The sequence below is a fragment of the Colossoma macropomum genome, unplaced genomic scaffold (genome assembly GCF_904425465.1).
Source record: "Colossoma macropomum unplaced genomic scaffold, Colossoma_macropomum, whole genome shotgun sequence".
Taxonomy (NCBI): domain Eukaryota; kingdom Metazoa; phylum Chordata; class Actinopteri; order Characiformes; family Serrasalmidae; genus Colossoma; species Colossoma macropomum.
The window spans coordinates 37,933,329-37,957,545 of NW_023494787.1; the positions used below are offsets into that span (position 1 = coordinate 37,933,329).

Here is a 24,217-nt window from a genome sequence, read left to right on the forward strand (position 1 = left end):
TGTGACATATACATCAACTTGTTTGAAATGGGTCATTTTCAATTGTGAGACATATGTCCCAGTTATTTATCAACACGTATAAACATACAGAAATATACTATAGAAAACACAGATGGCATATATTACTCAATGTGTGCTAGTATAATAGCTACATAACTCTAAAAACATGCACATTGCAATCTATGCAATAAAATCATTAAAACATAAATGAAAATATTGTTCCTGGATACATTTAAATAATTATTAAAATTAAACAGATGACATAGTAACATCGAGTGTACTAGGATGTATTCGACCATGTATCAGACATATGTCTGATCCATACTTTATGCACTTTTTCACCTCTCTACAAGACAGAGAAACAATATGTATGATCTATATACAGGGTGTCCCAAAAAAATGGACATCATTTTGTAGTCTAATAACACGGCCAATTCTCCCTCAAATGATTTCAAATTTTAACAAAATGTGTAAAAACTAACCAAGTTTAATTTTTGATGTTTTTTTTTTTCAGGGACACCCTGTATCATGCATATATTCACTCACCAGTCAGACATACATATATGATCCATGTTATGCATATATGGCCAATATTTAATACTTACATACAATAGAGGACAGGCGCTGTGCCCTTCTGCACTCAGAGCACAATCAATAGAAAAGTTATACATGCTTGAAAAGCCTTTTAGAAAAACTGCTGACAATGCCAGTTGTGTTTGATTTTATAAATCTTGACAATGATCCACCATCCAAATAATACCTGACCACTGATTTAAAGGGGGCTAACTATGCAGAGAAACAGATGAATTACAGTCTGCAATTGTAGAACTACAAAGTGCTCCTGTATGTTATGTGGAGCTGATATACTGAACAGTAAGTGTAGATACAAGGTAGGTGTACCTAATAAACTGACCACTGAGCATACATTTACAGTGGCTCTCAAATGTTGAAGAAGAGTGAGATGTTAAAAATAACTTCTGCTAGAAAAACCAGCACATAGCAGCATGACTGTTCACCAGCAAAACCAGCATATGTTGTGTTTTGGATGCAGGTATGCTGGTCAGCAGGTTGACCATGCTGAGTGACCAGCTAAACCAGCCCCAAAGCAGAAAAGATCAGCAGTCTATGTGTTTTTTTTTCAGCAAGGATACAATGCAGGATATTAGCATGGAAGCCCATTCCCACCACTTAAAATAAGCACTTAATATTTTTTTTATTCTTAAGTAAATTGATATGCCATGTTATGCGATACGAAGTCATTATTCTGCCATACTATTTTGAGATACTATCTCATTATTTTGACATACTGTCTCATTTTTTACAATATTATCTCATTATTTTGAGATACTATCTCATTATTTTGGGGTGCTATCTCATTATTTTGTGATACTAAGTCATTATTTTTGTGATACTACCTCATAATTTTGAGATAGTGTCATTTTTTAAAATACTACCTCATTATTTTGAGATGCTATCTCATTATTTTGAGATCTTTCTTATTGTTATCTTTCAAACTATTCCATTCCATGAGCTATGAAAATGCCTTTCTAGTGGAGGTCCAGCCATATGCTGATAATACTAAATGCCATTGTTATGCCATACTTTCATTATTCTGCCATACTATCTCATTATTTTGTGATACTAAATCATTATTTTGCAATACTATCTCATAATTTTGAGATAGTCATTTTTTAAAATACTACCTCATTAATTTTGAGACATGATCTCATTATTTTGAGATGCTAAGTCATTTTAAAATACTGTCTCATGTTGCAATACTAATGCATTATTTTAAGATACTATCTCATTATTCTGAAATACTACCTATGACTTAGCATCTCAAAGTAATGACTTAGCATCTCAGAATAATGAGATAATATCTCATAATAATGCCTTAGTATCGCAAAATAATGACTTAGTGGCCCATAATATCATAGCAATTCACTTAATAACTAAAAAAATAATAATTAGGTGCTGCATTTCTTTTAAGTGGCAGGAATGGACTTCCATATATTAGATATCCTTGTAGCTAATGGTTGAAATATCAAGCATTTCTTCATTTAAACACATGGACTGTTTGTATCTGAAAGGCAAAATCAAGTAATTTAAAATTATGTCTACCCACCAGGTTCCACCATTCTTCCTGCTAAAGCATGTAACATAAACTCACTCTAAAACAACATAAACCCCACATTTCTCATTAGTTGTGAGAAACTTTATTAACGTTAAAGGGAAATTCCACCAACTTTTAATACAGTGGCGTCGCTGTAGGGAGGCCATGATTCTACTACGAGAAATGCTCTTTTATTAAACACCAGCAGAAAAAGCACATAACAGCACAGAACGAATAGTAGGAGGTCATCACCAGCCATACACCTCTGCTTTACGGTAGACACTCAACCCAACTATCCAAGCCCACTGTCCGACACACGGTGATACAGCAGACACATAGCACATCTTTAAACCAGCAAACAACATAAACAACAAGCCCCTTTTCTTGAGGGTGCGCACCTCCCATGAGCCTCGACATCAGCGCCAGCTAGTAGCAGGATGCTATAAGATATACACATAATTAAGATTAAGATGTAAACAAATTCATTCAGAGTGGTTTGGTGTGAAATGCTCAGTACTGGTGATAGGAACCAGATGTCTGAAGAGCGTAATGCCTCTAAAAGCTCCTCACAGAAAGCTATTACATAAAATGGTTATGAATACTCAGCCTCAAGTCTGAGGCATTGTTTTACGACAGTTTTGTAGGTTTTGGCCTAAAATGTATATTTCGGGCAAGAAAGGGGATGGTGGAGGTACATTCAGGGTGTTGTGAGGCAAAATAGCACCCAAAAACCCCCTTTTTTTTTTTTTTTAAATCCAGATTTACTACCATTTTACATTTATTAACATAATTCATGTGCACAAGTATGCTTACTGATTGCACTGGATAGTAAATAAAAAGGTTTGATTTGCATTGTGGACATTACAATCCCTTGTTCCACACCACTCTGAATAATTTACATCACAACCACTGAATCATGGCAATTTATACATTTATTTTTAAGCAATTCCCCTTTAAGCTTTCAGAATGTATCTAGATAGATAGGCAGTATATGAGTGAAGTATGAGAGAAATCCGTGCTGTTTTAATCAGTTAAGTCTTTTAGAAACTCCCTCAACTGAACACGGTGGCAGAGACACTGTCGATTCCCAAAATTAAAGAACACTCCACCCATTCTTGTTTAATTACTGTATAATTAAATGGTTGTAAACAAAGTCATTCAGACTGGTTTGGTGTGAAATGCTTCTAGAAAAAGTTACTGAGTCAGAAATGTTAACAATGGTGGTGATAGGAACCAGACGTCCACCTCTAAAAGCTCCCTTACTCCCTACAAGGAACGGTTATGAATAAACTGCTTATTGTCTGAGACAGTTTTAGGACCGTTTTGTGATAAAGTTTTGACCTAAAACGTTTTGTTAATCCATTTATTTTTATACATTCGTGGCGGAGGGATACATGCAGGCGGTTTAAGGCAAAAAATAGTCCCTTTTTTAAGGTTTTCCACTATTTTCGCATCATCACCGTTAGCTACATATAAGAACTCATAAGACACGGTTCACTGGTGGCTTTGGATAGTAAGTAAAATGGCTATATTTGTGTTGTAAACATCGGGACCCCTGGTTTCTATCACCACCACTGTAAAGAAATCCGAGTCTCTACAATGAACCATTTCATATCGAACCACTCTGAGTGACTTTTACATCACAAGGACGGAATTATACAAAAAAATTCGACAATTTCGTGGAATTCCCCTTTACGTTGCTCCTCTTTCTCAGCCTGGCTGCTTTAAGGTTGTTTTTGAAGTCTGAGGTGTGTCGCAGGTTGTTCTCCTAATGCTGTGGTTTCCTCTGCTCAGTGAGAATTTAGGTTGCCCGGTCCACCTTTAACCTCACCGCGCACACCAACCAACGTGCGGAGTGCACGGAAGCTGTCAACCTGCGCCTCTAGATCGACAGGGCCTCTGAGCCAATGAGAGACGACTGATGAGGACCGCCGACCAATAGGAGCGCAGGGAGGCGGAGACCGGGGCCATCGGCGCTTCGGCGGAGGAGGTGTTCCTGGTGGCCATCTTTGATGCGCGAAGTGATTGTTTGGCGAATAGAAATAATAGGAAATAAAAATAAAGCCTGAAAAGTTGGGCAGTGGTGGTTGGAACAAAGGTGAAATAAAAGGAGGGAAAGTGAAACTCAGGAAAACCAGGTAAACGGCCCTCGTTCCGCGGGGAGCAGCGCTCAGTCTTACGTGCTTCTTTTTTTCCTCTTTTCCTTTCCAATTTGTAACCCAGCCAAAAAAAAGCTTCGCCGGTCGCGGAGACCCACCAGCTCACTGGGGCTCACGGGCTGGTGGGAAATGCAGCGAGCCCTCCAACTCCCCGAAGTCTTACTTCGACGTTTTAGTCAGTCGGAAAACGGTTTGCGCTCGACTCAAGTTTGAACTCCGAGCTCTCCGGTCTGTCTGTCTGCGCATCCGAGAAACCTGGAGGAGCTTCTCACTCGCCAGCTTCTTGTTCGGATTTTCCGTTCCACCTTAAATGGTGCAGCAGTTACTGTTATACCGCCTCAGGCGCCACAATGTAACTGCTGCACCATTTAAGGTGGAACGGAAAATCCGAAGGAGAAGCTGGCGGATAGGAAGCCAACTTCAGCCTCGTGAGGGAGCACATGCATGAGAGGCTGGACTGGAGTTCAGTCCTGCTGGAGGATTGTCTGCTCTGAGCCGGAGTCTCACACCGAGGCTGGACCGGTTCACTTTAACCCGGGCATTGTTTGTGTCTCTGTTTGGTGGAGTATCAGAGCCGGTACCGGCGCGTACTCTGTGTAACGGGGCGAATCGTGCAGGCTGATGGAGGGCTGGCTGCGGTTTAACTTGTGCTGTGTGTGGAGCTGTTGGGCTGTTCAGCAGTGAGAGACTTGACCAAGTCTTGCCTGAAACCCAGCTGAAGCCCTCCACACTGCGGGACGGTCAGGGAGTTTCAGCCTTGTCCGAGCCAAATGAATGAACGGGGACGATATGCTATGATGTGGTGTTTCGTCCTTTACTGTTCAAACTTGGTGTCCTCGTGTTGGGAGCTGTAGAGCTGAGTGTCTGATCTCCTCATAATGTCCTGCTTTTAGTCTCGAGGAAAGTGCTGAGTGTTAAATGCTAAAGAAAAGTGAATCGCCTTAAATCTGGTCAGATATTTTTTTTATTTTTTTAGGAAAGCAGTTTATTTTTACCACTCTGCACACATGCAGGCTTTGGTGCTCAGTTTTCACACACATGGTCTGCTGAGATCTGTATGTAGTTGGTTATTTGGTGAAGTAGATTGCTGATGTCTAAAAAAGTTCCCACGAAGTGCTGGACCTTTGATGCTGGGGAATGTTTTGTTGATGAACTAACACAGTATTTCCCCAGAAAGTCTCCTGACCATCTCGCTCTGTATAGTCATGGCCACACTGCTTATAAATCTCAGTGGCCTTATAATGTGCTGTATCACAGCTTGTGTGTGCTTATGCTTGGTGTCTGAAGTAGAGCTTAAAGGGGAATTCCACCGATTTTTAAAAAAATGTCTGTAATTCAGTGGTTGAGATGTAAACAAAGTAATTCAGAAAGGTATCATATGAAATGGTTCATTTGTAGAGAAACATGGACTCTGATTTCTGTACAGTGGTGGTGATGAGAACCAGTGATCATAATGTCTACAACACAAATGTAGCCATTTTATTTACTATCCAAAACCACCAGTGAACCTACATGTGTGTCTTTTACGTTTTTATATGTAATGTTGATGATGGTAAAATAGTGGAAATCCTGAGATTGGGGACTGTTTTGTTTCAGAACATCCTTCTTGTATCCCAACACCATGAATAGATTAAAATACATTGATAAAAATACATTTTAGGTCTTAACTTTATTAAAAAACTACCACGACATAGTGTCCTGGATGTCAGGCTGAGTATTCATAACCACTTTGTGTAGAATTTTTCTGTGAAGGAGCTTTTAAAGATGGATGTCCGGTTCCCATCACCACCACTACGAACAATTCTGACTCTGTAAGTTTCTCTAGATTGAAGCTTTTCACACCAAACCACTCTGAATGGCTTTGTTTACAACTTAGCCATTTAATTATGCAGAAATTTTGAAAAATCGGTGGAGTTCTCCTTCAACCATAATACATGGATAAAACTAACCTCAGTGTTAATATAAGCCTACAAATAATCCTGGTTATGCAGGCTTACGCTGGTCTGAAGCCTGAAAGAATTGGATCACTGATTAAGGTCCCAGTTTCATAAAAGACCATCTCACAAAGAGCATCCGTATTTCAGCTGTTGTGTGTTTTCTTTTTTGTATAATTTTTAGATTGTATTGTATCTTTTGCATATTTTGTATATATTTTTGTTTGTCAGATCAGTTTATTATGAAAAAGATTCAGACTGGATGGAATTTATCAGCGGGCCGTGTTTGCCGTTGTGTTTTTATGCTGTGGAGTCCTGTGTTAGGATTTTGCTTTCAGAAGGTAGTGAGAACGGTAAACTGCTTGGTGGTTTTTTTATGTGACGAGTGAATGTTGACTATTCTCTGGGATTTTTTAAAAAACTTTGATTTAATTTACCAGACAAAAGAAAAACTAATTGAGAGCCTCCCTTACTGGTCCAAACAATAGCACATGAGAGATGTTGAAAATGGTGACTCTCAGGTTCCTTCTCTAAGTTGTTGCTTTAATCTTTTTCAGCTATACTTAAAGGAACATTCCAGCCAAAATAAAAAATGTGGCCATCGCTACATCTATTGCAAACATGCCTGCCCACCTCCTACATCAGTGCCGCACTCATCTCTAGACTGAGATAATCTGGTATAAAAACTAGGAAAACCAAAATAATTTTGGAAACTTATCAAGTGCTTTTTAGTGGATACTTGAGGCTGAGCTGTTTGAAATGTTTTTTTTTTCTGCTGGCTGGCTAATATAAAGTTTGAATTTATTAGCCTCTATACCAGTGGCTATGCTAGAAGTCAGGATCAAGATTTATCGCAGTGGCGGATATTTCTGATGGTTGTAAGGCTGAGAGATAAAATGCTGTGCTACAGAACGTTACGCAACTTGACAAATAACTTAACAAGTGCTAGGTTTTAGGCCGGAATGCCACTTTAACACCTAATTTTCAGAATTATTAGACAGATACTTGCTTAAGATAAAGGACAGCAGGGTGAATCTCTTTGTGTGAGGATCTGTAGAGTTTAGTGTTCAGCATTCACCCCTCTCTTGTTTAAAAAAAAAAAAGTGCTGCATGGCCAGTTTGGAAAGATGCACAGGTCAGTTGAACTCTCAGCAGAGTAACTGTTTGCTTGCTCCCTGTATTGGTGGCAGGAATGGGACAGGTGGGATGTAAGTTTCCTGTTGTGATGTCAGGCCAAAATTGTCAACATTTTCAGTGTTGTTAAAATTTTGCACTACTACTGGGGTACTCTGTTATTACTAGTATTTGTATGCTGAAATCATTATTCATGTATTTGTTAAGGCCACTGTACACCGAACATGACTTATTTGTGCAGTTTATTTGGGCGACAGTAAATTAACACATATCAAGCATGTGTAACTGGTGGTATCTCGCATGCGAGATGCGTTTTTTCACACAGCAAAAATGCAACATTATCTATTTCGCTCTCTGTTTTGATTTTTGCCGGTGACCAAATCTCACTGACCTATCATGGTTGCCTCTGCTGTTGGCATGATGACAACCTAAATGAAGGAGCAGCTGTTTTCCAGCAAATAGAACTTTTTTACAAATACTAAAAGGATCAGGATCTCCAACAGCAGCTCAAAATTGACTCAAACTAGGCTATAAACATCAAGTTATATGTGGAAGAATTCAGCGTTTCAGCTTCTCAATGAAGTAATGAAGCTCTTCATGCTGCTTTCACTTTTCCAAAATGTCACCGTTTGTCCGTTGTGCTGGGAGCAAAGAATCGGATCCTATTTGCACTTAAAGACATTCATCCTGTCTGTTTTGTGCTTTGTTTAGTGTGGAGCTGCATCTATAAAATCAGCTCAAATGGAGCTGAGGTCCCAGCTGCGAGTTGACACACATACAAAGTTTAGCTCCTGAAATGTGGTGGTGAAAATCTCAGTTCTCCTTTTGCTTTTCCTAAGTGAAAAGCATCTTGCACCGTATCACAGTTTGCCTGTTTCCTGAGAAGCAAAGGGCCTTTTTGATGTGGTTGATATATATGAAAAATATACATGGCAGAAAATGTATGTTTCACCCATTTTTTCTTCAGTGTGAAAATCTTGGCCGAAAGAATTCACATTGCATCCAGTGTGTATAAAATTATGCCCAAATATTTCGCATTTTCTTGTCGTTTTTTCGTGTCACATTCTGTGTGTAATGGCCTCTACTGTACGTTATGCAGGGCCAGGGAGATTTAATAAGACTTGTGAAGTGTGGCAGCTTAAGCAAGTAGATTCGATAATACTTTGTGACTACAAAGCATGAATGCCTTAACATGAGCAAGGTTATTAAGGAAGTGATTGAGAAGACAGAGGTAGTGTGGTTGTAGCTAGACTAACTAGCTGGCATTAGCTAGAACCAAAAACAATTAAAAGATATTTCTACGCTCTAAATGTTACCTTGTCAAGCTAACAGGTTACGTCGTCCACTGAAGGTAAAAAACCTTGAGACATCACCTTCTACCACTGTATCCATCAACTCTGGTGTTAGCATTAGCTCATTAGCTCATCTGATGGGGCAGCCTTTGTTACTCAGACTTCATTTGATGTGAAAAACTACCGGTTTTACACAACAACTAAAACTAAAACAATAAAACATTTTCAAATGTACACCTCTGCTTGCTGCTAATTTCCTTATATGCTACTCATTTTTTATTAGCTTGCCAGTTTAATTGCTAGTTTAAACTGCTTGTGTATCATAAGTAAGAACTGTGATTATAAGAATATCAGCCAAAGCCTTAAAGTCTTTAAAAAAATGATCAGCATCAGACAGATTTGACGAATATTCAGAGCCAGTATTTGACAACATATTTAGTGTATTCCAGAAGAGCAGAATGTTTAGGTGATGTTGTGGTCTGTGCTGAAATCTCTGCAAATACACGTTACACTTGTCTATAATGTTACAAATGTGTATAATGTTTATGTTTTGGCAGATATATACATGAAAAACAGTGTTCATTGGCATCAGTCCTCAGTTCCCATATTGGTGCATCTCTATCAAAAACTATAGTTAGTTTTATTTTGTGTATCACTGCATCCAAGTAAACAGGGCTAATAATGAGCTCTTACACTTAAAGCTTGCGTCAAGATTCAGACTTGTGACGTCCTGCTGGTAGGGCAAAACCTGCCAAAGCTCTGGTTAAATCATTATTTTTATCATTAAAAGTGTTCTTTAAATACTAACGAAATCCACAGTATGACCAGAAAACCTCACTGTGACATATTTCATTGTGATTGCATTATCATATTGTCATATTGCTCACACCAGCAAAGTTTCAGATCATTTCTGCTCGATTTCTGAGAAGCCTCACTTTGCAGGTGACTCACTGCATCACCCCACTGACAGCAGCTGTTCTCTGTTAGACAGTATCACGTAACCACACAGGTGTTACCCACAACCTACAGCTCAAGCATTTTTCTAGATCATCACTTTTACTTTGAGATTAATCCCAATACATATTTTAGTTATAACTTCTTTGTACATAGATGTCTGAAAAAAAAAACAGAATAAAAAGTAAATAAATGAAGTCTATGAAACATTTATGGCTCGTATCTCCAGCATGGATCAAGCCTAGTCTAAATTGCAGCGGCAGTGATGAATCACCATAGGAAATTGTTTTGAGGCTTAGGCTCACTCACGGTCTGAGAAACTGAATGTGAAGTATGATGTGCCAGAGTGACAGTTTGTAATTGCTGTTGAGACACATTAAGAAAGCTGCCTGGTAGTATCTCAGCACAGGTATGTAAGAATAGAAGTCAGTGTGATGGTAACATTGCCTTTCAGTGTTTTGCCAAGAAATTGAGTCTGTAAATCTGCCACTTTTTTTAATGAGCTGTGAAGAGATGTTATGAATGTACTTTTCTTCTTAATCTCCTTGCTTTATTTGAAATTTGCCTAGCAGATCTCCACATGTGGTAATGAAGAAACACTGACCTTGAATTTTCTTCCTCTTCCCACAGTGAAAGAAGGCATGAAGACAGCATCATAGTCAAGTCATGGCTGATAAAAGAAAACTACAAGGTGAGTGCCTTCAGAAAAAAGGTTGTGTGCTTGAAGCTGTGGTTGTCCTAATAGTGAATTTTATCAGTAACCTCCCAGCACTAATTTAACACGTAGGCTGCTGTTCTGAGAGGAAAAAGACCTACGTCATCTACATATTAATTCAATATTTAAATATTAGCTAGTAATTAAAAATGCAGCTTAAATGGAATGACTGTGAGTAAAATTGAAGTCTGACCCTTGTACGGAATTCTGCACCAGGTTTAATAATCCAACATTAATGTTCCATAATTTCAGAGCCTACAGACTTTGTTTTGACTCAGTCATCCCACATTCTCATGTGCAAACATGTCCATCGGTTTCATTTGTAAAGAGCGGCTTGGCATCTTATCATAACACTTAACACAGACACCTTGTGCATGTGCGCACATCACAAGGTGGACAGCAGGACTCCGCAGACGGCGTGTGAACCTGAAGCAAACACGTTAGCGTTTATTCTGTGATGTGGTATCACGGAGTTGTCATACAAGTGCCTGTAGAGGTGAACCTGCTCAGTGAATCTCCCTTCAAATTCAGTGAATCTTTAGCCCCCTGATCAGAGGCCCTCCGATATTTTCAAGCATGTTTGATATTTGCGACTCAAAATGCGAGACGTGAGATGGTCAGCGGTGAAACTGAACAACTAATTCAGGCAAAAAACAACGAGAGAGCAAGGAGAGAGACAAAAGGTGAAGATGACATGCACTCTGCCAGGTGAGCGGAGTCTGGACACAGAGGAGCAGACTGTTGAGTTCAGGCAAATAATTACTCTCTTTACAATTTCATGTCAGCAGACAGTTTGTGGTAAACTGCTTATTCAGCTTTGACAGTGATATCTGCGTTTCAGCCCCAGATTCGTTCCCAGTTTGAATTTTCACTATACTTCTTGTGCATACATAAAAGCTCAAACAGGTCCAATCCAGTTTAGCTTTAATTGTATCATGTGATGACGGGGGATTTTGAATGATCTTTGTAGTTGAAACTCATTTTGTGTGTACCCTCTTTTCGCCCTGTATTCTAGTGCAGGGTTTCTCAACTTGTGGGCCGCGGACCACCAGTGAGCCATGAAGCACCTTCTTGTGGTCCATGGGTCTGTACTCAGGGGGAGACAGTCGTTTGTAGTGGGCCGGTAGAGACGTATAATTGAAAACATCGCAGTCGCAGGCTTATTAAACGTTGTCAGATTGAGACAATGCAGCCGTGGGTGTGCAGTGCAGAGTTAGCCAGAGATGGAGAGGTTCCTCAGGGTGTTTCTACTACCTTGGTCGGTGCGGACCTATGAAACTTTTTTCTTTAGTTCGGTCCGTTTTGACGTGTGTGAACACTCCACCCGTCTTCGGGTCTGCATCAGATGCCGGTTCGGGAAAACCTGCGGGTCTCGGTCCACTTCCAGCCGCACCCTGTTGAGTTTGTTGCTGGTGGGATGCATTTTATGATCAAACGAGGGAATTCATCAGTAGAGATGGCTTTCCTCTTCTTCTAGCAGCACATCAGCGCTGTGCTGTCAGCATAATCCTCCTGTTTTGAATGTCTGACTCTTAACAGACTCTCATTGCTCTCATATCGTTCCTGCAAGTCGAGCTGCTGTTAAAATGACAGACGAGCCTTAAAATAATAGTGAAGATCTACATTTGATTTGACATTTGAGTATTAGCGACCTGAGTTAAAATCAAGTTGATAAACTACTGACAAAGAAGCAGATGTCAAGTAAGGTTTGTTATTACTGTTGATTGTGACAACACTAATGCAAAAGGCTACTGTGAGGTTTGTTAGCTGTTTTATTCAAAATGAACGCTGCACTCTGAGTTCTGAGCAAAGACAAATTGAGCAACGCTGCTAACACTCTGCACTGAAGCTAATAGCCTCGACAGCCTATTTTACAAAGACACTTAAAAAAAAAAAATCACCGTTTATACTTTGCTTTTCTATTCAGTCAAACTGAGTAAAGTCACATCGACGGACTTCAGTAGGAATTTGGACTCTTTTGCCTCTGTTTTGTCAGCCTGTTCTTTACTGATGTTGCAACAAATTCAAAAATTTTAAATAAACTTGTAGCATAAATTTGCACAGTTTATAAAAAAAATCTTTGATTTCTGATGCTGGTCCAACTTTCCCGCACATGCCTCCAAATCCCCCCTCTAAGTGTCTGCTGTTCTGTCCTCAGGAGAAATTGATCGATGTCTGAAAAAAGTAGCAGAAGGAGTGGAGCAGTTTGATGACATCTGGCAAAAGGTGAGATTTATCCCTGAACCCCGAAACGTATACATTTTGTTGTTGTTGTTGTTGTTGTTGTTATTAATAATATTATAATAATATTATTATTATTATTATTATTATTATTATTACTACATTTTTGCATTTCATTTTGTTAGTAGCACTGGCTTTCTGAACATGTCCATGTATTTTAGAAAGATACTCAAGCTATTATTTTCACTCTACCTCCTACCTTTGCACAAATGATTTTGTAGTGGTCAGCATTGTGTGTGTGTGTGTGTGTGTCTTTTTCCCCCCTCAGCTTCACAATGCAGCCAACGCCAACCAAAAAGAGAAATATGAGGCTGACCTCAAGAAAGAGATTAAAAAATTACAGGTGATTAAATTGCACACATTTGGTCATATGCTGTATGCTCTGGACACAGAGAGCTCAACAGTCATTTAGCGTAGTTTTACAGTGGTGGTCTGTTATCTTTGCACTTTATCCCATGTTCCTAAATGGGGTTTAACCGTTTTGTCTAATTTCTGACGTTCTTACGTTCACATTATCAGGCTGCAGAGCCAGGGGTGAGCGGTCATTTCCTATGGAAGTGGGTGACTTATAGTTGTGATTTAGCAACAAGCGACATGGCGAGAGGGAGAAAACATCATTGCATGAAGTTGAGATTTTCCCAGCGTTATGCAAATGAACTATGACTCAGTGAAGTGCTAATCTAAATTGGCTCCTTGGGCTAAGCGCTGATTCGGGGTCTGAGTCCCAGACTTGACTAGGGCACCCTTAAATTTCCTTTTAAATTTCTTGTCTGAAGCTGAACAATGTATACGCCCACATGTGACAAAAAGAGCCGCATCGGACACTCACAAGACACAGACTTGGGTCGACATCAGCAGTTTGATGTTATATTAACAGTGCTTAATGTGTCGCTTCCTAATGTGAACATATGGTTACAGAGAAGAAATTCACTAAATTTACTGTTTTGTTTTTTCACCTCCATGGAGATCTGTTATTACACAGCTTTATTTCAGCAAGTCTAGGTAGATAAGTTGCAGTGAATTGTGCAGCCATTGTGCAGTATGAAGAGTGATTATTTTTATAGTAATACTCCAGTGTTTTTCAACCTCATCTCTACCTGCCTCATCTGTATCATATGGTTGGTTACCATGGGCAATAATTTTGACCTGTTTCTCTGTACTTAAAAAGGAACTGAAAACCTGTTGACTCAGAACACACTTATAATATGGGCAGTTGCCCATTGGCTTCTATTACAGGTCTGTTTTGAATCCATAGGTTTTCTGTTCTTTAAATAAGCCCAAGGAAATTGTCAGTGGTGGTTTAGGTACTATACGTGCTGGAAGTGTATACGAGGTGCATATCAGTTCAGATTCCTCCTCTAAAATTACACACCTTGGTCAACTGCTACCAACAGATTCTTCTCACAGTGGTATATTTCGCTGTCCAAGGTGTGTTTATCTGTGTTGGTTGCTATGAGGACGCTACCCAAGCCAAGCATATGCATGTGTGTGAGTGAGGTCCACTGTGCTTGGCCTCACTAGGCGAGTCTCTGCACGCTGGATTCAGGTGTACTCAAACTTTCTCCTTGCTTCCCCCCATGTCTTTCTCTCTCTCCCTTTTTCTTTCCTTTTTCTTTCTTTTGGCCATTTCTTTGGGTTGGCAGCGCCTTCGAGACCAGATTAAGACGTGGGTGGCCTCCAACGAGATCAAAGACAAAAGGCAGCTAGTGGACAACCGCAAACTCATAGAGACGGTGAGTGTGCATTTACAGTTTGCTGTTCAGAATGAAAAGAATATCACTGCTTGTTATTTGTTCTACCAGGACATGATTGTAGAATTCTAGCATTTTGGTGCTAATTCTTTATTGTTCTCTATTATTTTTCTATTAGCGGACCAGCATTTTTTACTGGGGATCTGTTGGTTCTTGAATGTAAAGCGTATCAGTTAGGTCCAGCATTGAGATACAGATTTAAAAGCATTAATCTAAGACCAAATTCTGAACTTTCTCTGAGATTTATGAGTTTTATTGCTGTATGTTGTGCCTGTGATATATCTTGTGATATGTTAAAAGCACACTGATGAACGCTAATGTTCAGCAGAGATGGTAGCGCACAGCTCTAAAATGGTTATGGTTATACTTTTCAGAAACAAGCAATCTCACACTGAGCTTGTTCTCTGTCAAGAAAACTGCAGTGAGAAGTGACACACCTTCACTGTTCCCAGATATATCGTCCTCTTTAATCAGCATCCTGGCTGAAACATCACGCTTATATCAGTAATTGTCTTTACTGACAGTACTTTAGTTGCAGTTCTTGAGCTAGCTTTCTTATGCCTCATGTCATCACTGCCAAAATTATTACATTTTTCTTTCTTCCGCTTTTTTGTGTTGGCACCTTTTTTTTTTTTTCTATTTTTCCCCCAGTTTTTTTAAATTTTTTCTAGGGTTTATTCTTAATGTCATTGGTTTACAAAGATTCAAGGGCTACACACACATTAGTTATATTTTACATAGGCTAAACAATAGGCAGGCTTTTACTAGGTAATTAAAAATAAAGCATGTCCCAATCTTTTTACTGTTTATTTTTTATTTTTTTATTGTCTGTGGACTTTAATGTTGAGCATCAGCCAATACCAAGCCGAGTCAGTATTTGTGTTTTCGTAGGTAATAAATGCAGCCTTATAATTCAGGTAGGATGTGCTACTGTGCTAATTTAATACCAAAATAAATGTGTTTAATATTGGTGTGTGATCCAGTTTGATCCATCTCTGTGATGATTTGGCCACATCTTGTTTTAAACTGCTGCAGTAATCACTTCATTTTTGATGTGCATATCTGTACTAAACTGATGGCTTTTGTTTAGCTTTTCTTGGTTTTGAACATTTTAAATACTGTTTTTTTTTTTTTCTTCTGGAGGGGTAAAAGAACCTACAAAAATATGCTGTTTGTGTGCTGCTACAAGTTTGCCTGTCAAGCCTGAAGCCAATGAGGCGTCGGGTCGGATGTTATGAGAGTTTCTTGGACCTTTTTCCTCCATAGAGGTCTCCAGCTCCCCAAATCTTACATAGTGTAGCTTTAACCAGGAAAAGCACACGACACTGCCTCTGGTAAAATGGAGCATTTAAGCAAGAGATTTGTTTTTAACCACTTGTGAGAGAAGGGTGTCACAGGAGTGTATTTCCTAATAGCTGAAATGTATTAGATTACTAGAGGAAAGGGGCCTAGCTCGACCACAGTATAAACACCAGCACTGAAGATATTAGAAGTTTTACACCCTGCAAACATCTAAACTCCTATACTAACTTCTGAAGTGGCATTTTTATCAGAACCCGATCCTTTAGAATATACCTGGATCAGATCAAGCAGCTGTGGTGCTGGTAGTGGAGGTGGTAGTATCTGCCAGAGTGTAATTGTCGTGAATACTGTAGGTAATAAAGAGATTTTAAAAGAACAGACTAAAAGTCTGTTGAGAGATTTGATGCCTTGTAAATTTAAGGCTAGTGAGATTATTTCTTTTGCATTATTTTAAAAAACGAAACAATTATTTTAACAAATTGTTTCAAATGTTACGAATGTAATTTTGTAAATAGGGCTGTATATGTTTAATATTTACAATATCACTATCATTAAAAATAAGCAAAACTTCATCATCAATTATCGTGATGTTTACTGTGTATCACTATCATGCAAAACAGTCAGGACTAGGGTTCAGAACCTGCCATAGAGTACTGAGACCTTTACCAAGAGCTGTCAAGCTGTTCCAACAACAAGTGCAGAATGGGACTGCTGCTAGTATCTGAACCGTATCAGCATATAAATGTCATATATTGCGGCTGTGTCCTGTAATCATCATGACCATGCTGTACCAGTTGTTATATTAACAGTGCTTAATGTGGAAGCCTTTATTTTATTAGCAACCTCTGTTTATCAAATACACTCAGGACGAATGGTAATTTCTGCTAGCAGGAAAATGAGATTCTTCATTATGTGCTAACATCAACCCAACAATGGTGTTTTTCTTTCCCATATTGGGCTCACTACTAACATGGTTTGAGTCTACACATGGACAGAGAACGAACAAAGCCTGTAACAGATATTCAGGTAGCCCTTTTTACTATGTGTTCTCTAGATATACTATGAATCGTTCAGTTAATATTTGAAATTAATGCTGAACTACTGGATTCGCCTGTTAGCTCATTATCAGTCCACTGAACTGCCTAGGTGAAGTTCGAGAGGATTTTGTGCCGTTTACTTCATACGCACACAGTTTGTCCCTGCAAACTGTGTATTTGTGAGTGTATTTGTGAGATTGTGATTTCCCTTCTCTAAGCTGGTTGGCACAAAAGTTTTTACCTTTGTGATAGATAAAAGGATAAAAAGCATCTGTCTGCTCCTCCTTCTGCTGTGCTGTGGCTATTGTGATTGTTTATGAACTCTCCTCAGAGGAGAGACTCTATCCACGTGAATAGAGTATAGAGTGAATAGAGACCACAGGGGAGTTTCTGAAAGCAGAGCTGCTCTGTGTGTCTAAGAAACCTCAAGTGAAACTTCAGTTAGTGAATAAATTGCAGTGAAGGAATTTCCAAGGGTACAGTGTAATGTTACTTTGCACGTTCAAAACAATGTTGTAACAAATTATCGAATATGGCATTTGTCTAATTATCAAATATCCAACTCCTGGATGTACTGTTTTACACGCTTATGCTGCGAAATCCATTATCTTAGTCTTCGTCATCTTTGGAGAGTTAATGACTGGCACTCAGTTGGGACTGCTTGTAAATACAAGGTCCACTCATGTATTGTGGTTTTTCTTACTTCATGTGTACCAGTACTGAAATGCTTCCATCCTTGTGTCCGTAGCAAATGGAGCGCTTTAAAATCGTAGAGCGGGAGACAAAAACGAAAGCGTACTCCAAAGAGGGACTCGGCCTTGCTCAGAAAGTAGACCCTGCACAAAAAGAAAAAGAAGAGGTTGGACAGTGGCTCACGGTAAGAACATCAACCAGTGTGAACTATTCTTGACTATTCTCAACACATGCTACTCATGTTATTTATGTAGTTTAACTAGGTGTGACACAGCATGGGCAGCACTGTTTGACATGTTAATTCTGTTATTTTTTTTATCTCTCCACTATTTCTATCATACAGGCAACGATAGACATGTTAAACATGCAGGTGGACCAGTTTGAGAGTGAGGTAGAATCACTCTCAGCCCAGGCAAGGAAAAAGAAAGGAGATAAAGAGGTCAGTTCCCCTCTTTTTGCATCACTTTATTAATGCAGGCAGCAGTCCAACACAGATGGAGGAGGTGGGGTTGGCTTGTTAAGGACTGCACCTCTCCTGTTGTTTCTTTTAAAAGGCTGAGTGGCCGGAAGGTCATACTTTTGAATATATTTTCCTGCAAATGCCTGAAAAGGACACGCTGTATTTTCTCTAGACACACTGCCAGTCTCGCAAAACACACAAATAGGAAAGAGTTTTTTATACAAATTCTCCAGCTTGCAGAATATGTTGAAGGGCCAATATCCTACATTTTATTCCTGAGGTCCACTTATGATGTTAGTTTGGGTTTGCGTAACAAACAGTTGTAATTCATTTTAATATGACCGATTTCTAACCTCTCTTTATCCTCAGAATTAAACAGGCTGTTTTTGTTAAGGTGCCTCTAAGATTGATATACACTATTTGGACACCCCTTCTAGTTGTCAAGGTCAGGTGTTTCAGCCACATTCATTGCTAACTGGTATATAAAATCAAGCACATAGCCATGCAGTCTCCACAGACAAACATTGGCAGTAGAATGTCCTGAAGACCTCAGTGACTTTTAATGTGGCACTGTCATAGGATGCCATCTTTGCCACAAGTAAAATTTCTGCCTGGCTGGATCTGTCCCGTTCAACTGTAAGTGCTGTTAATGTGAAATGGACGTATCTATGAGCAACAGCTCAGCCGCAAAGCACTGAACTGCCTCTGGAGGCAAAATAAGTACAACAACTATGCATCAGAAGATTCATGAAATGAATTTCTGTGGCCGAGCAACTGCACTATGCGTAACTGCATAGCATCAGCCGTAAAATTTGGAGGAGGAGGGATAATGATCTGGGCTGTTTTTCAGGATTTGGGCTAGACCCCTTAATTCCAGTGAAGGGTAATGCTAGTGCTACAGCATACAAAGACATTTCTGACAATTAAATGCTTTTGACTTTGTGGCAGAAGTTTGGGGAACGCCCTTTCCTTGTTTCAGCATGACTGTACTCTTGTGCACAAAGCAAGGTGTTGTAAAGGAACTCCAGTGGCCTGAACAGAGCCATGACCTAAACCCACTGAAACCTTTGGGATGGATTGAACTGTCAGTTGTCAGCCAGGCCTTCACTTCCAGTGCCTGATCTTACAAATGCTCTTTTGACTGAATGGGCACAAATTTGCACAGACAGGTGTATGCTGAACAGGCATGTATATGTATATTTGTTGCTTTTTGTCACATCACGAATAACACTGATTTCAAGCTGGGCTCATTTTGCAGCTCAGTTTACATATATGGCCTGTATGGACTGGAGAGTGAACATACCTTTTGCAAATGTAACAATATTTACGTACTCTATCAAACAGTTGTTTCAAAAAAGAGAGGTTTTTCAGTTTTCCATGATATGGGCCCTTTAAAATTCTTGTGTAACAGCGCTAACACAGTGGTTCTCAGACTGAAGATAATTTTTAACAAGATAGTTCTCAGGGAAAAAAAAAATAGTACATAGACCTGTATATTGTTTGCAGTGGTGTATCATATCATGTTATATGGTTACTGCTGTCATCACATGACTTTACTTCACTTTACATTCTGTAATTCGGTGCTATTTCAAGCCAGATTTGTGTTTTGTTTTTTTTTTCTAACATTTGATCCTGAATGCTGATAATGGGTTTCAGATTGTTGCCATCTCTACTGCACATTTAAAATCTATTTTTTTTCCCCCTCCCTACTCTTTAGAAACAGGACCGGCTAGAGGAGTTAAAGAGGTTGATAGAGCGGCACCGCTACCATATCCGTATGCTGGAGACCATTCTGAGAATGCTGGACAATGACTCGGTACAAGTAGAGGCAGTCCGCAAGATCAAAGACGATGTGGAGTACTATCTAGATTCCTCTCAGGATCCTGACTTTGAAGAGAACGAGTTCCTCTACGATGACCTGGATCTGGAGGATATACGTAAGTATTGCTCTGTCTGGCTCTAGACAGTATTTGTCTGGTATCAGATAAATTGCCTCCATATATTATCAGCATCAATGAGCCAGTATTCATGCTTGCCTCAGAATCCAGAGTGGTGACTTCCAGTCCAAATTACGTGTTGTGAACACACACAAAGACAGTACACAAACTTGACTTCTGGAGCTGGGGCTCACTTTTTTCATGTCCCATCAAGAAATTCTCACTGATATGATGGCAGGCAGCTGTTTGCTAGGGATGTGCAGGTGCTAGTATTCAAATAATGAAATCATTATTCATGTATAAGTTACTTTGCATCGCAGAAAATCAAGGAGACGATATGTAAGCCAACAGTTCAGTGAAACGCTATATTTGCTCATATTTAAAATTAAGTATAGTACATTTATACTTAGCTCAGCGCCTTAACATGAGCACGTTTCGAGGGATGTATTGTTAAGGACATCATTAATAAGAAGGCAGAGTATGTGTAGTTGTAACTACACTAACAACTCTAGCTGGCACCAAAAACAATGACAGGATATGTATTTGTTCTCAGTGTTACCTTGACCATTTTGGCGTATCATATCCTGAAAAACCTTTCATTACCATCTACCGCTACACCAGGTAGTTCTTATTGCCTTAGCTTGTTCAAGGCATGTTTGTCAAGCACAGTGACCAAAGGATTTCCCTTGGACATTTTTAAGCAATATGCCTTGTTTTCAAATATAGACCTCTGTAAGGTTTTATTTCTTGTTTTGTTTTTACCCTGCTACAACCAGCTTACTGTGTTTTATATATAAACCTCAATTCCAACAAAGGTAGGACAATATATGAAGTGAAAACAGAAATGAGTGATTTGTAAATCCACTTTTATCTGTATTTAAATAAAAAAAACAATATAAAAGAAAAGATTTTATGTTGTAACTTCATTGTTTTTTGTAAATATATGCTTATTCCAAAACTGAAGCCTGTAAGACATTCCAAAATGGGGAAATCTGGAGAAAAAGGACCACAAATGAATGCCTGTGAAACTTTGATCTCTCAGAAGGAACTGCATTTAAAACAGGCATGGTTCTGTGATGAGTATCACCACATAAGTCTGTCCATACTTATTTCAGCATGACAACACCGAGCTACAGTCTGCACGTTTTACAACAGCGTCACAGAGGGTGCGGGTGCAAGGCTGGCCTGCCTGCAATCCAGACCTGTCTCCTTCTATAATAGACAAATGACAAAAAAAAAAATTGGTGTCTTCAGTTCCCATATGATTAATTGTTCTAAGATGCTCCTTTTGGAACATCACATTTGGAATGCCTACCACTAGTTCTCATCTTCTGTATATCTAATTTTTTCCTGTATTTCCTCCTAAAACTTTTTAGCCCAAACGTTGGTTGCCACGTCTCCGCCAGCTCACACGGAGGATGAAACCTTCCAGCACTCCAGTTCCACACCGACCTCCACAACCTCATCGTCTCCCATCCCCCCATCCCCAGCTACTTGCACTACGGTGAGCACTTTCATATTCCAGCTTGAGTACCCCGTGCACTTTTATCCATCAAAAAGATGAACTTTCTGGGGGCATTTTCAGACTAGTTATTTTAATGTTTTTTTTCCCTCTCACTTTATTTATTTAAATTTATTAATTAATTAATTTTTTCCTCTACCCTGGAGAATTCGGAGGATGACAAGAAGCGAGGACGTTCCACTGACAGTGAATTCAGCCAGGTAATTAAATGGAAAAAAAAATCCTATTCAACTGGGATATTTTAGATGGGACATGATGGATTTACTCAGGCAAAGTGCGCACATAAGAAAGCTGAAGAAAATAATAGGTGATGAGGGAGCAGTCATGAAATACAAGTAGCTGCCAGGAGAGGAGGTCTTCGATCTGCACACCAATCATTCCATTAAAGCACATGTGTCAGGATCCAGTCCTTGCGGGCCAAAACACTGCAGACTTCAGCACACTGAATCATTATTCATACACACTGAATCATTATAGCTCATCAGCTAATTAGCATGGCCTTCATGAACTGAATTCAGAGTGTTAGATGAGGGTATACGCTAATCTCCACAGCACTTTGGCCCAGAAGGTCCCCAGTTTGACATGCCTACTTTAAAATAAAAATTATGTAACATGTCAATGTTACAATATATTTGCATAAATTATAAATGTTACAATTTTTAAACCTTTTATTATATATTTCAGCGAAATCATTCCTGAGTAGAGTTTTCATACTAAGTAATGTTGTTTTTGCTTTTTTCCACCTTAAGTCTCCTGTGAAGAATGGCAACCCATCATCTCTCTCCTCCTCGTCCTCATCGTCATCCTCATCATCATCTTCATCCTCGGGAGCCTCCTCAACCTCAGTGGTGTCTATGGCAGCCATTGCCAGCAGTGGCGGATCAGCGATCGGGGGCAACAGCCTCTTGGGCAGCATGGGTGGCCTCCTTCAGAACTCTTGCAGCTACAGTTCTGCCATCCAGCAGCAAAGCCAGCAGAGCCAGCAGCAGCACCAGCCTAAAAACACCATCAACTCCCAGTCTAGTGCTGCCACCACCAACTCTAACAGTGTCCTCCTACCCACCCCCACCTCTGCTTCCTCCCCACCCAACACCAGCACACCAAGCTGCCAGGTGCAGCCTCCGCTGGGGCCTACTTCAGTCTCCAATCTGGGCCACAACCTGGGCTTGGGCTTGGGCTTGGGGAAGAGTGCCGTCACGGCAACAAGTGGTGCTAGTCAAATCCCAAGCCTTGGCCTTTCAGGGATGCCAGCATCCATGAACAGCATGGCGGGGCTCTTGCGAGGCTCCACCCCAGCACCTTACGCTCAGGCCGCCGCCTCGGGCACGGTGGCCAGCGGCTTACCGGGGTCCGTTGGGGCGAATGCCAGCAGCACAAACTCTAGTGGAACAGTACCCTCTGTGGGAGCCAATGGAAGTGTCACTTCCGTGGGTCTGTTAGGCCCAGCACCTGGTGTTACGGGGGTCAGCAGTGGGATATTAGGTCTTGGGTCCACGCAGACTGCTGTGCAGCCTTCCCCCCTGGTGGTACCCAGCCCTGTGGGAGGGGCCCTGACGCAGGGGAGCAGCGTGGGCGTTATCGGGAGCAATGGCGGAAACTCTGGGTCAGGAAGTACAGCAAGTATGGGAAGTGCTGGGCTCCCACGGCCACCTAGTGGACAAAAACAGAATGGCGGCACAAGTGAGTCAACCGTCATGTCGTTTTTACACAGTTATAGGTGGAAATAGTCCTGAAAATCCCTACTCATTAAAGCTCATTAAACATATCTCAAGTATTTGCGGAGTTACTTATAGGGGAGTGGTTGTCAAACTGGTCCTCATGTTTTTCCATTTTCCATGTTTGTGTGATTTTATGGTCCAAAAAAGTTATTCATCCTCATTTTTGCGTGACCATTTTCCCACCTTTCTCTGTCCCTTAGAATTAACAGGCTCCTATTGTTACTGTGCATTTGAGACTGATATATGTAAATGTTTTCTGTTATGGTTGGCTGCCCTATATTGTACCTCATTCAAGCCTCATTCAGTCTATGACATCGCCAATAGAACTTGCACTATAGAACAACAGAACATTTTTAAATATCGCTGTTAAATGTTTACTAAAGGCAACTCGTATTTATCATCCAGCTTACAGTGCCGTAGTAGCAGATAGCACATCAGACTCCGCCCTCAACAGTGCCAGCCAATCACAAAACAGCCAAGCCTCATCTTTAAATTCCACAGCCAGTCTGCCGTAAGTATCACCTCTTTGTCGTCTAAGTTTGCACACTGTTAGAGCCCGGCACTGCCTGCTGTGTGGGGTGCGGGGTGTAGGTTGTGTGCTACAGCAACTGCAAGATCTCCATTTTCTGTCTCTGATTTCATGATTTAGAGGGGGAATGTGGTTAGATCCTGCAACACACTGGCACGATTTCTCAGTTTCATTGTAAAATGTGCATTGAATTTTTAGATAGTTAAACAGAACAGCTTGTGTTCAGAACTACAGTGACCAGTGCGTGTCTTTTTTCACTCACAGTAAAGATAGTGGGTCCAGTCTTTTGGGGGCAATGACTCTCCCTCCCAGTTCACCCTCGCCCTCATACAGTGAGAGTAAACCCAGTGGAGGCAGCCTGCTCAATGGGCCTCACTCTTACACACCGGCTGCCGATGTCATTAAGGTAAGAAGATTGAAGTGAAAAATGGCGTCACTTGAATTACCGAGTTAATTATTGATTTGATTTGGTGATGTTAACTAGGCCCTGACCGATTATGAAACTTTTGTTACCAGTAGTGATTTTAAGAATTCTAATATATTGTTATATTGGTCAAAATAATTTTTTAATCAAAAATTCACCAGAGTCCAATATTTTAGTTAAATGGTGCTGTACTGAAGTAAAACAGTTCAATAACTCAAGAGCGGTACCCAAAAATGTAGTTATTTTTTCTAAATGGTTGTTTAGTGAAGTGGCCAGTTGACCAAAAGACGGAGATGGGGACT

The 24,217-nt window shown here is 40.1% G+C and overlaps 1 protein-coding gene across 1 annotated transcript in view; it reads left to right on the forward strand.

Moving 5' to 3' along the window:
• Positions 1–4,083: 4,083 nt before the first annotated feature.
• The window catches only part of cnot3b (CCR4-NOT transcription complex, subunit 3b), a 28,894-nt gene continuing 8,760 nt past the window's right edge, over positions 4,084–24,217 (forward strand). The window contains exons 1-13 of the mRNA XM_036567246.1: positions 4,084–4,251; positions 10,217–10,277; positions 12,460–12,527; positions 12,811–12,885; positions 14,186–14,275; positions 17,381–17,509; positions 17,669–17,764; positions 19,503–19,722; positions 21,099–21,226; positions 21,391–21,444; positions 21,994–22,924; positions 23,368–23,473; positions 23,756–23,897. Of these exons, the coding sequence (XP_036423139.1) occupies positions 10,253–10,277; positions 12,460–12,527; positions 12,811–12,885; positions 14,186–14,275; positions 17,381–17,509; positions 17,669–17,764; positions 19,503–19,722; positions 21,099–21,226; positions 21,391–21,444; positions 21,994–22,924; positions 23,368–23,473; positions 23,756–23,897 (2,064 nt within the window). The 5' untranslated portion in view covers positions 4,084–4,251; positions 10,217–10,252. The remainder of the gene's footprint in view (positions 4,252–10,216; positions 10,278–12,459; positions 12,528–12,810; positions 12,886–14,185; positions 14,276–17,380; positions 17,510–17,668; positions 17,765–19,502; positions 19,723–21,098; positions 21,227–21,390; positions 21,445–21,993; positions 22,925–23,367; positions 23,474–23,755; positions 23,898–24,217) is intronic.